The 14588-nt window shown below is 42.5% G+C and overlaps 1 protein-coding gene across 12 annotated transcripts in view; it reads left to right on the plus strand.

Moving 5' to 3' along the window:
* LOC119794133 (filamin-C-like) overlaps positions 1–14588 on the plus strand; it is a 71021-nt gene that overhangs the window by 27580 nt on the left and 28853 nt on the right. For all 12 annotated transcript variants that reach the window (XM_038301485.1, XM_038301493.1, XM_038301488.1 and 9 more), the window contains 14 exons: positions 1018–1155; positions 1711–1837; positions 2046–2182; positions 4479–4672; positions 4755–4868; positions 4957–5100; positions 5262–5385; positions 5784–5944; positions 6033–6123; positions 6916–7085; positions 7168–7285; positions 8883–9145; positions 9514–10111; positions 13114–13287. In XM_038301485.1, coding sequence (XP_038157413.1) covers positions 1018–1155; positions 1711–1837; positions 2046–2182; positions 4479–4672; positions 4755–4868; positions 4957–5100; positions 5262–5385; positions 5784–5944; positions 6033–6123; positions 6916–7085; positions 7168–7285; positions 8883–9145; positions 9514–10111; positions 13114–13287 — 2553 coding nt within the window. The remainder of the gene's footprint in view (positions 1–1017; positions 1156–1710; positions 1838–2045; positions 2183–4478; positions 4673–4754; positions 4869–4956; positions 5101–5261; positions 5386–5783; positions 5945–6032; positions 6124–6915; positions 7086–7167; positions 7286–8882; positions 9146–9513; positions 10112–13113; positions 13288–14588) is intronic.

Here is a 14588-nt window from a genome sequence, read left to right on the forward strand (position 1 = left end):
ACTAGAAGCTTTATTAAAAAGGAAAGTTTTAAGCCTAGCCTTAAAAGTAGACAGGGTGTCTGCCTCACGGACTAAAACTGGTAGTTTGTTCCACAGGAGAGGAGCCTGATAACTAAAAGATCTGCCTCCCATTCCATTTTTAGAAATTCTAGGAACCACTATGAGACTCCACTTTGGTTCTTTGTATTCTTTTGATATTGAGACATCATTGTTTTTATAGTACATCCGATTCATTATCATATGTAAAATAACAAAGGTGAAAATATCCATATCTACGTATAAAGAATATTTAGATGCTATTGTAATGTCAGATTGTTTCTGTGAATTAAATGTAATCCAGGCGAGCTTAGTTTAGAATCTGTTTCAACATCTGAAGACGGCAGCAGTTCTCAGGTTATCATGAAGCATCTGATACCTAAAGCTGCTCAGAGCAGGGGAATGGGACATCATAATGAAATCATGGTAAACCTTCACTCAGCCACACAGCTTGGATGTTGGTTTGAGTTCCTAATGAATCAGTTCCTTAAAACATGACAAATGGTTCTGTTTATCGGACCAGCTTTGTCATTTCATTATGTCTGATTAACCTTCATTAAAAGCAGAAGAATAACAGATTAAAACTGGCTTCATTCTTCTTTGGAGAATCTTCATTCACCATCGGCATCATCATCCTCATCAAGCAGCCGATTCTCTCCTCACCCCTGCATTGCTAATTCTTTTTTCTGCAGCTAACTCTAATTTTAAGCATTTCAATCTAAATGCATCTTGCTGAGACCTGTCATTTCTAACATTTCAGATCATTTCCAGAACCTTCACATCAAAACCCTTTGGTCCCATGTTGTCCTCGCTGTTTCAGCTTCATTAAACTGCTGCCTCTATCAGCAGCTCACTAACTGAAGCTCCTGCAGCTCTAAACGTCTCAAATGAAATGTTGTTTTGGTTGTAAAAACAGTTAACTGGATGGAGTTGTTAAGGTTGTATTCTAACCAGCAACCTGTTTCCCTGTGGTTCTGACAGCCTGCAACCCGAATGCCTGCAGAGCCTCGGGTCGAGGTCTGCAGCAGAAGGGCCTGAGGGTGAAGGAAGTGGCCGATTTCAAAGTGTATACTAAAGGAGGCGGCAGCGGGGAGCTCAAAGTCAGCGTGAAGGGTCCCAGTAAGACACCAGGAATCCAACATGCAAAAAAAAAAAAAAACTCATCACATACAAATTACATTACATTAATTTGAGTTACAATTATTTTTTCATGATGTCTTTTAAATTATTGAATAATTATGTTTTTTTTTTTCTTGGGTTTTTTTCCCACATTTTTTTGTTTTTTAAAAGGATACTGTATATTGAACCTCATTCAAACAGTTTCAAACGTTTTAAAAGGGATTTCACAAATTTAGCATTTCTCTAAATGCTAATTTACAAGAAAAATTCTGCAAAAAACATATATGCATTCTCAAAAAAAATTGCTGAACTTGACATATAAATAAAACTATATTTATATATGTTGCTTTTTTGTATTTCTTTTCAGGATGGCAAACATCATCATAGACTGATAAAAGCTGTTAATAACACACATTTTGAACGCATCCGTCTTTGTTCTCTTTGGTTTAATCCCAGTTAATCCAAGCTGGACTGTCAGATTTTTTCAGCATTCCTTGAAAGCAGTTTATCACGAAAGAGCTTCACTGATTCGGATTGTGTTTGTTTCTTCCCCAGAGGGCCGTGAGGAACCTGTGAAGGTGCTGGAGATGGAAAACGGCATTTATGAGTGTAATTATTACCCAATCATGACAGGGAAGTACATCATAATTATCACATGGGGAGGACACAGCATTCCCCGCAGGTGAGATTTTTACACTCTACATTGTTCTTATAAATGGATGCCAGTAAAGGAAGGTCTGGCTGTTGTTGTCTTTTTCAGGGTATTGAATATGTTGTAATGTCATGTACTGAACTGTAACTATTTTACAATGGTTCCTCTTCCATTTTACAATAGTCCTCCAGCGAGGATTCAAACCTTTTTTTTGCCTTGTCTGTTTGTGCATCTTCAGCCCATTTGAGGTACATGTAAGTGAGGAGGCGGGACCTCAGAAGGTGAGGGCCTGGGGTCCAGGTCTGGAGACCGGTATGGTGGGGAAGAGCGCAGACTTCGTGGTGGAGGCAATCGGCACAGAAGTGGGAACTCTCGGTACGTTACATTTCAGACCAGTTGCATTTAAAGTATTGGTGGGCATAGATTATTTTTTAATCTAGATTAATCTCACTGTAATCCTGGAATTAATCTTGTTTTATACCGGCTCATTTGAATTCTACCAAAGGGCTTCATGAATCAGAATCAGTCTCAGAATTCAGAGAATCTCAGTTTAATCAAGTCGGAGCTTTTCACACCAAAATCTGTCTGGGTAAGGATTTCAAAGACGTTTAATGTTATTAAGTTATTTGGGCTGGAAGTACTTCTTCTTCCTAGCTCTGAAACCATTTTAAAACTCACCTTAAACTGCTCCATTTGACACTTGAACCATCAGTTTAGTTTAATTGATCATCTTTTAAATTCTATAACCAAGCACTCCTGCAAACTGTAATAAATAAATTTTATTTCCACTTCTTAGAAAAACTCAAAGCTGCCAAGTAAATACTTATTAAGGTAGTATCCCTTTTGCTCTGGATCGTTGAAGTGGTGGCCTAGTGTTTACATCCACAAGAGACTGCAAAGTTTACTGGTTTGAAACCCAGACTGTCACTCCAAGTCTCTGAGCAAGACCCTCAGTGTCACAGTGGTCCCCCAGTGGCACCCAGTGAGGGAGAACAATCCAACCTAAGGGATGGGGTAAATGCAGAGGACAGTTTCCTCCCTGTTGGACTATGAAGGATTATTTTCCTTCCTTATGAGACTCTGCAGTCATGGAGCCACTATGCTCTAAGTTCTTACCAGTGAGGTTTGTCCTGCTGCTCTTCGATCCCAAAGCTGTGCTCCTGCACCCCACCACTATAAACACCACTACCTAACTGCACCCTAAGATGGCATCAAGACATGTGCAACCACCAGAAACACCATAGAAGCACCATACGTAGCCTAGCCATGAACCAGACATGCCTAATTCTTCATTACTAATGCAGGCATCATAGATACAAAGCTATGGCTTCCCCTATTCACCAAGGACTGAGGTAGACCACTCCAAACACTCTGTGGTCTACTCTGCGCTCTTGGGGAGCCTACTGTATCTTTTAGAAACTTGGAATACCTTTCAGAGATCCTGCATTATCATCCATGTTCTGGCTATGTTTTCCTGTTTACATCAAGTGTGATGAGGGTGAGGACTGTTAAAAAGCTGCAATGATCCCCTCAGATTCTTTCTAGCCTAATGATGCAATGGTTGCATTGGTTTGATAAAATGAATAGGCTTGGTGTTCTTAAAGGAAGAGTACACCCAAAACATGATTAGCCTTCATTTTCTACTCACCCTCATGCTGAACAACACTCTGGAGTACTTTTTTGATATCTCAAATGCATCTGGAGATCTGGGAGGCTTCTTGCTGTCTGCTGACATTCAGATAATGGAGGTCCATAGCGCCCGAGGCAGAAAGGTCCATAAAAGTCCACAAAAAACGTGTCAATATTCCTCCATACTGCTCGTCCAATGTATTCCAAGTGTCCTGAGTGGGTAGCATCCAGAATTTACTCGAAACAAAGTCATTTAGAATGTTTTTAGAGCATAAACAGTAGTGTATAGGATTTCCTGAAAGCGTGTTCACAACGCTACGGAAACCGCGGCAGACCAAACCAGATGAAAGTGCGCATTCAGCTCGGCAAAGAACTCATGCTCTTCCTCAACACTGAAGTCCTCAGACATTTTACTTTCGTTGTTTCTTTCTTTGCACAGGTAAACAGCACATTTCTTCTTCTACGCTTGCATTATCGGCAGAGCAGACGCTGAATGCGCACTTTCATCTGGTTTGGTCTGCCGCGGTTTCCGTAGACTCGTGAACGCGCTTTTAGGAAATCCTATACACTACTGTTTATGCTCTAAAAACATTCTAAATGACTTTGTCTCGAGTAAATTATGGACGCTACCCACTCAGGACACTTGGAATGCATTGGACGAGCAGTATGGAGGAATATTGGCTCGTTTTTTGTGGACTTTTATGGACCTTTCTGCCTCGGGCGCCATAGACATCCATTATTTGAATGTCAGCAGACAGCAAGAAGCCTCCCAGATCTCCAGATGCATTTGAGATATCAAAAAAGTACTCCAGAGTGTTGTTCAGCATGGGGGTGAGTAGAAAATGAAGGCTAATCATGTTTTGGGTGTACTATTCCTTTAACAGTCTTCTGCAGTATAATGTCGTCAGCGTAGAGTGATAGCTGAAATCTCTGGAGCTGGAGCAACCGTCATAAAGGACATGCATTATGAAACTCTACAAATGCAGACCTCTGCTGAACTGCCATAGACCAAATTTCAGGCTCTTTTGTTATCTGTGTGCAGGTTTCTCCATCGAGGGGCCCTCTCAGGCTAAAATCGAGTGTGACGATAAAGGTGACGGATCCTGTGATGTTCGATACTGGCCCACTGAACCAGGAGACTATGCCGTCCATGTCATATGTGATGATGAGGACATTAAGGACAGTCCCTTCATGGCCCACATCCTCCCTGGAGCCATTGATTTGTTTCCTGAGAAGGTCTGGGCAGAACATTTCTGGGTTTCTGAGGTATTTGACTCTAAAACAGGTTGTATAGTGGAGTTTTCTCTCTGTTCATTAGGTGAAATGTTTCGGTCCTGGTCTGGAGCCTCTTGGTTGTATTGTCAACAAACCAGCTGACTTTACCATTGATACGAGTGAAGCTGGCAGAGGAGAGCTGAGGCTCTACGCTCAGGTGGGAACTAAAAGTTTCCTTAAGTTTTGATGAAGCTTTCCTTTACTGCTGTAGTGGAGAAACAGTAAATTGTTGGGTTTCTCACCAGGATGCAGACGGTTTCCCCATCGACATCCAAATCACAGATAACGGAGACTGCACCTACTTTTGTGTCTACATTCCTACCAAACCCATCAAACACACCATCATCATCACCTGGGGCGAAGTTAATGTTCCCAACAGCCCCTTTAGGGTAAGAAATCCTTCAATAAAAGTTTTCAGTTAGTTGTTTGGAACATAAAGCAGTTCTAAAGCCCCATTTAAGCTCAAATCAAGCAGGAATGTTTCCCTTTAGTCTGTGATAAATGTTTGAATGTTTCCAGTCTAAATGATTGTTTGCATGTTGCTGATTAGGTGATAATCGGAGAGGGCAGCCATCCAGAGAACGTGAAGGTCTACGGTCCAGGTGTGGAGAAGACAGGCCTGAAGGCCAATGAGCCAACATACTTCACTGTGGACTGCAGTGAGGCTGGACAAGGTGAGGCATGGTCCAAATCCCACACAGTTCATGTCCTTTCCCCTGCTTCACCTCTTGCCTTCAACATGTGCGGAACATTATGCTGCCTGGCTGCATTATCTGCAAATCTTATCCAGGGAACACAGATTTTCCAGGAAATTTCAATTACCCTCATTGATCCAAGATGTGTAGAAGAAAATGTTTTGGTGTGTCGGATCTCTGCCAATTAAAATCCTGTGTTTCTGAGAGTCTAATCTTTGAGTGTGGTCTGCATTTCTTTTCTCTCTTCTTAATTAAGCAATGTGGACATTTTCTACAAATTGAAAACACATTAACCACAAGATGTTCTGATTTATCAGGAATAGAACCGCTGATTATGTGTGGACCTGAATGGTCAAAACAATCTCTTTTCCTGTCAGGTGATGTCAGCATCGGGATCAAGTGTGCTCCTGGTGTGGTCGGACCGGCAGAGGCAGACATTGACTTCGACATTATCAAGAATGACAATGACACGTTCACAGTGAAGTACATGCCTCCGGGTCCTGGTCAATACACCATCATGGTGCTGTTCGCTGATCAGGTGAGAACAGCAGCAACTAAATAGCCTCTAAATAAATGTTGTGTTGAGGGTTTAACCATCAAACCTCTTCAATGAATGTTGAACACAGGAAATTCCCGTCAGTCCATTCAGAATCAAGGTGGATCCCTCTCATGATGCAGCCAAGGTCAGAGCAGAGGGCCCTGGACTCAACAGGACTGGTGAGTCTGTTTCATATGAACCATTTCTCCTCGTCCACGCTCTGTTTAAAAGTTGCTGTTCTCATAGTTCATACAAGCTTACTGTGTCCGAACGTCCGCCCTAACCCCTAAATCCCTAAATCACTATATAGAGAGGCGCCTATATGGTGGACTTTATAGCGAACTCAGTTAACTTACCATTCAGACAGATGATCACTGCTTTTTTCTCCGTTGCTCATGTAACTCCTTCTTACCTGCGCGATGCCTGCCAGGCCGCTGTGACAGTAAATCCCATAATGCTTTGCTTGGTGAGGTCTTCGTGCAAAGCATTCTGGGATATATCTGCCTCTTCTTTAGGCTTTTCTTCTCATACACTTCGTAGACACTTTTTCTCTTATGACCCTTGACCATTTTTTAGAGAACGGCGGTGAGAAATGTGAGCTTCAATGACTGTCTGAAACCGTAGCTCACCACAGATAAACGGCTGAAAGTGCGCATGCGCATAAAATGATAGCTAACGGAACATAGCATGTAGGATGGCCTTACGTAAACATATCGCCAGAATGATTGACAATTAGGAGGACCACTTCGGACAATAAGGAACATCCACCCGGAAGTAAAAGACCGTCCTCTATACCTTTAACTCCTCAGACATTTATTTTTTAAGCAGGAAGTTACTCCACATAACCGCTCTTTGGGAACCTCTCAAGGAATTATAAAGATACATAAAGCAACAGGCAGGAGGACCCATTTCTTTCCTCAATCAGGCCTAAATCTCAGTTAGTAATACTCCATGTTGTCTCACCTGGGCAGGTGTGGAGGTTGGAAAGCCCACACACTTCACCATTTACACCAAAGGGGCCGGTAAAGCCAAACCAGAGGTCCATTTTATTGGAGCAGCTAAAGGCGAAGCTGTTCGTGACTTTGAGATTATCGACAACCATGACTACTCATACACGATCCGCTACACCGCAGTGCAGCAGGTAACTCCTACCCCAAGAAGATCAGGGTTGTGTTTATTCTGACTGATACACTCCAGATAACTGCAGCGTGTGTGTCTCTCAGGGGAACATGTCCATCACTGTTTGCCACGGAGGAGACCCCATCCCTAGAAGTCCATTCAGCATCATCGTGGCCCCCCCTCTGGACCTCAGCAAGGTTAAAGTCCAGGGACTCAACAACAGTAAGTCAAATTATTTCCTCTGACTACCGATATCTCAGATAATAGACTTTAAAATCCTTATCTTAGTCCAGAAATCACTGAAGGACAGAGGTCCGAAATACATTACAGACTGGTTGGCACTGGATAAATGGCCAGCCTGCCTACCTACTTACCTACCTACCTACCTACCTACCTACCTACCTACCTACCTACCTACCTACCTACCTACCTACCAGTGACGTGCGGTGAGGTTCATAGCTGGTGAGGCACTGACGTCATCAGAATCAGATTTGCAAATAGATGCATAGATTGACAGCAGTTTACAGGTTATGTTTCACTTCTGCATCCTTACACATACAAACTGTAGCTCACAAAACACACATTTCCTTAAAAAACAAAACAAAATAAATGTTATTACTGTCTTACCTTTACTTATAAATGAATAGAAGTCCTCCTTATCTTCCTTCAGTTTTAAAAGTCTCTCTGTCTCAATGGAGATCACTGCCAGGGAAGAAAGCCTTCCTTGATCCGTCCTGTTCCTGCCTTATGTTTTCAGTCTCTTGAGCACCCCCTGCCATGAGGCAAGAGAACTGCCTGCCTCACCTCGAACTTGTTCTCTGCCGTTTATAATCGCTCATTACACGAAACACGTTACACAAACACAGTTGGTGACAAAAAGCTCTGTACATTATATACATAAGCCAAATTATTAGAAATAAGTTCACATATTACATTTGTTTAAACCATTTTATTGACGCCGTACAGCAACATGCTCTCTCCGCTTTGCAGCCAGCGCAGAGCCAGGGGTTGCGCAATCCAAGGTGAGGCAGAGCTCGCTGCTGCCTCACCGGCATCGCTTCCAAGCATTTGAATGGGAAAATAAGAAAATTCAGCGATTTTGAACAAATAAAAATCGAAATTGGTGAAGCTACATGAAAAATGAATATTTTTTAGTACAAACCACCGGATGAATATAACAATTTAAATTACTTTATGATTATATATTTTCTTTCTTTCCATGATGGCTGGTGAGGCACTGCCTCACCTGCCTCCCCTGACCGCACGTCACTGCTACCTACCCACCCAAGCACCCAAAACCTACCCACCCACCTACCTACCTACCTACCTACCTACCTACCTACCTACCTACCTACCTACCTACCTACCTACCTACCTACCTACCTACCTACCTACCTACCTACCTACCTACCTACCTACCTACCTACCTACCTACCTACCTACCTACCAAGGTTAAAGTCCAGGGACTCAACAACAGTAAGACAAATTATTTCCTCTGACTACCGATATCTCAGATAATAGACTTTAAAATCCTTATCTTAGTCCAGAAATCACTGAAGGACAGAGGTCCGAAATACATTACAGTGGATAAATGGCCTGCCTGCCTGCCTGCCTGCCTGCCTGCCTGCCTGCCTGCCTGCCTGCCTGCCTGCCTGCCTGCCTGCCTGCCTGCCTACCTACCTACCTACCTACCTACCTACCTACCTACCTACCTACCTACCTACCTACCTACCTACCCACCCAAGCACCCACCCACCCACCTACCTACCTACCTACCTACCTACCTGCTTTTCCTGATGTGTTTGCTTTCAAACCAAAGAGGTGGACGTTGGAGTGGATCAGGACTTCTCCATCACGACTCGAGGTACTGGAGGTCAGGGAAAACTGGATGTAAAGATCACCTCCGCATCACGTCGTCCAATCCCCAGCAAACTGGAATCTGGCACAGCCAATGAGGTTCACACTGTGAAGTACGTCCCCCCCGAGGAGGGACTGTACAGAGTGGACATCAGCTATGATGGAAACCCCGTCCCAGGAAGTCCGTTCACTGTGGAGGGTGTCATGCCCCCAGATCCTTCAAAGGTGAGGACCCATTTCGGTGTTTTCGCCTAAAATTCTGAGAACTTTCACGATAACACAACTAAAAACAATGTTGATTAAAACTAGAGTCTTATCTGTAGATATCCAAAAGGACAATATGGACCAATGATTAATATTAAATATGAGAATAAAGATATAAAATATTTACTTTACAAGCCTGAAGAAAAGTTTGTCCATAATGGATTCATTGTCATTTGTTCTAAATAAATGTCAGGATATAAATCCAAAATCTAAATGAAGTTGATTGTTTTAACTGACAAAGTTGAGTGGTTCCTCCAGGATATGGAGAAGACTTTTGTCAATGTCAATGTTGCCTCTGTTTACTCATTGATGCACATGTTGACCTGCAGGTCCGGGCCTACGGTCCTGGTCTTCAGGGTGGGTTAGTGGGCAAACCAGCTCCGTTTGCCATCGACACAAAGGGAGCTGGAACCGGTGGACTTGGCCTGACGGTGGAAGGTCCATGTGAGGCCAAGATCGAATGCCAGGACAATGGGGACGGATCCTGTTCTGTGTCCTATCTACCCACCGAACCCGGAGAATACGCCATCAACATCCTGTTTGCAGACCAGCATGTCCCTGGGTCGCCCTTCAAGGCCGTGGTCCAGTCCATGTTTGACCCCAGCAAGGTGATGGCCAGCGGCCCCGGCTTGGAGCGGGGAAAGGTGAACGAGACCGGGGCCTTTACGGTGGACTGCTCTAAGGCCGGTGAAGCTGAACTCACCATCGAGATAATCTCAGATAGTGGCTCCAAAGCTGAGGTCCATGTTCAGAACAACGGTGACGGGACCTATTCCATCACCTACACCCCTCCATGCCCAGGCATGTATACCATCACCATCAACTACGGAGGACACATGGTGCCAAAGTTCCCGGTCCGTCTGCAGGTGGATCCAGCTGTCGACACCAGCGGGGTGAAGGTGTTTGGACCGGGCGTGGAACCAAGAGGTGAATTGTTTTTTCCAATCTGTACCGACACTATAATCCATTTGGTTTATTCACCTGAATCTCTTAGAATAACACATTTATTATCTGGTTGGGATTAAACTCTTAAAATACTGAAAGTTTTTCCTCACTTTACCCTAAAAAACAAATTAAAAATAATAGATAATATACAGTAATCCCTAAGTCTTTTTATAACCATTTTGATAAGTATAACATTTTCAAATTCAAAGTCTTTGTTTGAATTAAATAGAAAGATTAAATTAAAATAGCATAATTAAACATTAATGATGATTTTTCAGTGACCAAACTCTGACTTAATGTATAAATCACATTATTAGGACTGTTTAAACATGTAAATTCATTAGAGCTCAAGCAGAAAATAAATCAAATAAAGTGTAGGGCCCTGCTGTAAAATGTACTCCATCTGATTTAAATGATGCAGTTCCCACCGTTAGTCACCTTTGTTATTTTAAAGTCTTTCTTTAATATTTACTGTTTAATGTGAAATGATCAAGGTGTTTTTATTGAACCAAATATGAACTTTTATGCCTTTTTCATAACCAGAGGGTTTGTTTTTCACCCTCTGCTGTTCTGAGTTCAGATTTTCCGATGTTGTCAAATATCCAGCAGGATCCAGTTTCAGCTCAGTGCTCAAGGCCAAGAAACAAACCTCACTGGGTCCATAGATTCTCTGCAGCACATTAAAAGTTCTCTGGCTCTTTATTTCAACTATGTTTAGAAAATATTTTAATGCTTGAATGTAGAAAGAAATCCCTTTAGAAGACAGATGAGCCGTCATCACATGAAAGATTAGAGGATGAAGGAGAATTTGATTGTTCTGTTTTTGGTCCCGTTTGGTTCTGTTCATGGTCCAGTTTGGTTCTGTTCATGGTCCAGTTTGGTTCTGTTTTTGGTCCAGTTTTGTTCTCTTCACAGTCCAGTTTGGTTCTGTTCATGATCCAGTTTATTTCTGTTCATGGTGCAGTTTAGTTCTGTTCACGGTACAGTTTTGTTAGATTCACAGTCCAGTTTGGTTCTGTTCATGATCCAGTTTTGTTCTGTTCATGGTCCAGTTTTGTTCTGTTCATTGTCCAGTTTGGTTCTGTTAATGATCCAGTTTTGTTCTGTTCATGGTCCAGTTTTGTTCTGTTCATTGTCCAGTTTTGTTCTGGTCATGGTCCAGTTTTGTTCTGTTCATTGTCCAGTTTTGTTCTGGTCATGGTCCAGTTTTGTTCTGGTCATTGTCCAGTTTTGTTCTGGTCATGGTCCAGTTTTGCTCTCTTCACAGTCCAGTTTGGTACTGTTCATGGTCCAGTTTAGTTCTGTTCACGGTTAAGTTTTGTTATCTTCACAGTCCAGTTTGGTTCTGTTCATGGTTCAGTTTAGTTCTGTTCACGGTCCAGTTTTGTTATCTTCACAGTCCAGTTTGGTTCTGTTCATGGTTCAGTTTAGTTATGTTCACGGTCCAGTTTTGTTATCTTCACAGTCCAGTTTGGTTCTGTTCATGGTCCAGTTTAGTTCTGTTAATGGTCCAGTTTTGTTCTGGTCATGGTCCAGTTTTGTTCTGTTCATTGTCCAGTTTTGTTCTGGTCATGGTCCAGTTTTGTTCTCTTCACAGTCCAGTTTGGTACTGTTCATGGTCCAGTTTAGTTCTGTTCACGGTCCAGTTTTGTTATCTTCACAGTCCAGTTTGGTTCTGTTCATGATGCAGTTTTGTTCTGTTCATGGTCCAGTTTTGTTCTGTTCATTGTCCATTTTTTTCTGTTCATGGTGTAGTTTATTTCTGTTCATGGTACACCTTAGTTCTGTTTACAGTCCAGTTTGGTTCTGTTCATGATCCAGTTTGGTTCTTTTCATGGTCCAGTTTATTTCTGTTAATGGTCCAGTGAGGTTCTGTTCGTGGTCCAGTCTAGTTCTATGCAGATCACAACAGGTCTGGTTCTGTTCATGGTTGAGTGAGGCTGGCTTTGTTCTGTTCCTGCTCTGATGCGACTCTCGTGGTTTAGGATGTTCTGGTGTGGTTCTGTTTATCTTAGAATATTCTGGTGTGAGGTGATTCTGGTCATGTTCTCTATTGTTCTCATGTTGTTTTGGTGTAGATTGCTGGTTGTCTTGTGGCTGGTTCTACGGCTGTTCTGTACTTACTATGGCTCTTCTGTGGTTGTTACAGTTGTTTTGTGGCTGCTATTGATCATCTGCGGTTGCTAAGTTTCTTCTGTGGTTGCTACGTTTCCTCTGTGGTTCCTATGCTTCTTCTGTGGTTGCAATGGTTCTTTCGTGGTTGCTATGGTTCTTCTGTTGCTGCTGTAGTTCTTCTGTGTTTGCTATTGTTCTTCTCTGATTGCTACGGTTCTTATGTGGCTGCTACAGTTCTTCTGTGGTTTCTACAGTTCTTTTGTTGTTACAATGTTTTTTCTGTGCTTGCTACAGTTCTTCTATTGTTGCTATGGTTCTACTGTGGCTGCTACAGTTCTTCTTTGGTTGCTACGGTTCTTCTATTGTTGCTAAGGTTCTACTGTGGCTGCTACAGTTCTTCTGTGGTTGCTACGGTTCTTCTATTGTTGCTAAGGTTTTTCTGTGGCTGCTACAGTTCTTCTGTGGTTGCTACGGTTCTTCTATTGTTGCTATGGTTCTACTGTGGCTGCTACAGTTCTTCTGTGGTTGCTACGGTTCTTCTATTGTTGCTAAGGTTCTACTGTGGCTGCTACAGTTCTTCTGTGGTTGCTACGGTTCTTCTATTGTTGCTAAGGTTTTTCTGTGGCTGCTACAGTTCTTCTGTGGTTGCTACGGTTCTTCTATTGTTGCTAAGGTTTTTCTGTGGCTGCTACAGTTCTTCTGTGGTTGTTATGGCTCTTCTATTGTTGCTATGGGTCTTCTGTGGCTGCTACAGTTCTTCTGTGGTTGCTATAGTTATTCTGCGGCAGGCCAAAGTTCAGATGGAAATACAGATGTCTTAAAGGGCTTTGATGTCGTCCTACCTAACTTGGTTTGTCTTCCTTCTCCAGGCGTCCTGAGGGAGGTACCGACCCATTTCATGGTTGATACCCGGGCTCACTTTAAGAGTGGAGGCAGCCACATCAAAGTAAGAATCTCCAACCCATCCGGAATCAACACAGACGCCCAGGTCTCTGATAAAGCAGACGGGACCTACAGAGTGGAGTACACACCTCTAGAAGATGGTGAGTGTTGAGTTCAGTTGAGTTCTGAGGGACTCCTGAATGTGAAATTGTTTTAGCCACAGTGCTTCAGGCTGGAGAGGATCTGCTGCTGTTTTATGGGGTTTTTTTTCCACATCAACACTTCATTAATGTAAAGTTAAGAGCTTTGAGGCTTTCATAAAACCTGTTTTCCCTCTGCAGCCATAAAGGAGAGGACCAGGGACATGTAGCCTTCACACCTCCATCTTGAAACCTCGGAGTGTTTACATTAATCATCCATGTGTGAAACCAGTTTGAATCAGGCCAGCGAGGAGCAGCAGAGTGAAAACAGTTGGCTGCTTGTATTAATAGCTACAGACGCTCTGCGTGTTTTCCACTGATAGTAACAAGCTGGACCCAGTGCATTGTGGGAAATACTTGGGGTGTATTTCCAGTTAGAGAAAAACAGTTTTCTAGTGTCAAACCCTGAAGTCTTGTGACATAAAGAATACTGTCCATTTTCATTTTAAAATCCAAGGCACTGGAATTAGAGCAGAGAAATCAGTAAATATCTGATTCATATCACTGCAGACTTAATTTAGAATCTACTTATTCATCTAAAGGTGATTCTTGATTCATTGTAGTCCAGATTAAACTGAGATAAACTGCAAGAGAATAAAACTGAGGCTGAAATTAAAGCTTTAAGAAGGAAGGTTGTATTATGGGCTGTGAATCTTGGAGGCGGTGTTGGTTTGTTAATGGCTAACAGTCTCCATGATGCCCCTGTGTGGGATTGCAGACCTTCTTAGCATCTTCATCATTCCTTTCTGTCTCTCCTGAGGTTTAAAGTTGACTCTTAACAGATTTCCATGCATCTTCCATGATTATTGCCCTTTGAGGCGGGTCTCTGTTATTCTGCACATACTCTGTATAGTGGTTTGTGCTCCTCTGTGGTGTAAACCAATCTTTATATATATAAAACTTAAGCTTTATAGCATCTACTCTCATTCAGCTGGTTCAGACTGGCAGAGATGAGATCATTTCACTTTTTTACTTTAGATAGAAGCACCAGTTATCCCAGTTTGGTCTGGGCGAAGGCTGCGTGATAAACTAGTCTGGATTAAGGCTCTAATTTAAACCCTTTCTGTGAAACTGGACCCAGTTGATGTTCATAATGGGACATGAGCTCTAATTTAAGCAGGAGCTGATGTGACTCCAAAAAAAAACAAAAAAACATTGAAGACGTTTCGCTTCCCATCCAGGAAGCTTTTTAAATTCAGGAATAGCATTGAGTTCAAGGCTTTACACAGTAGCCCATCAAAACCTTGTTTTTGTTTTGAAAC

The sequence above is a fragment of the Cyprinodon tularosa genome, unplaced genomic scaffold (genome assembly GCF_016077235.1).
Source record: "Cyprinodon tularosa strain WSP-4 unplaced genomic scaffold, ASM1607723v1 ctg469, whole genome shotgun sequence".
Taxonomy (NCBI): Eukaryota; Metazoa; Chordata; class Actinopteri; order Cyprinodontiformes; family Cyprinodontidae; genus Cyprinodon; species Cyprinodon tularosa.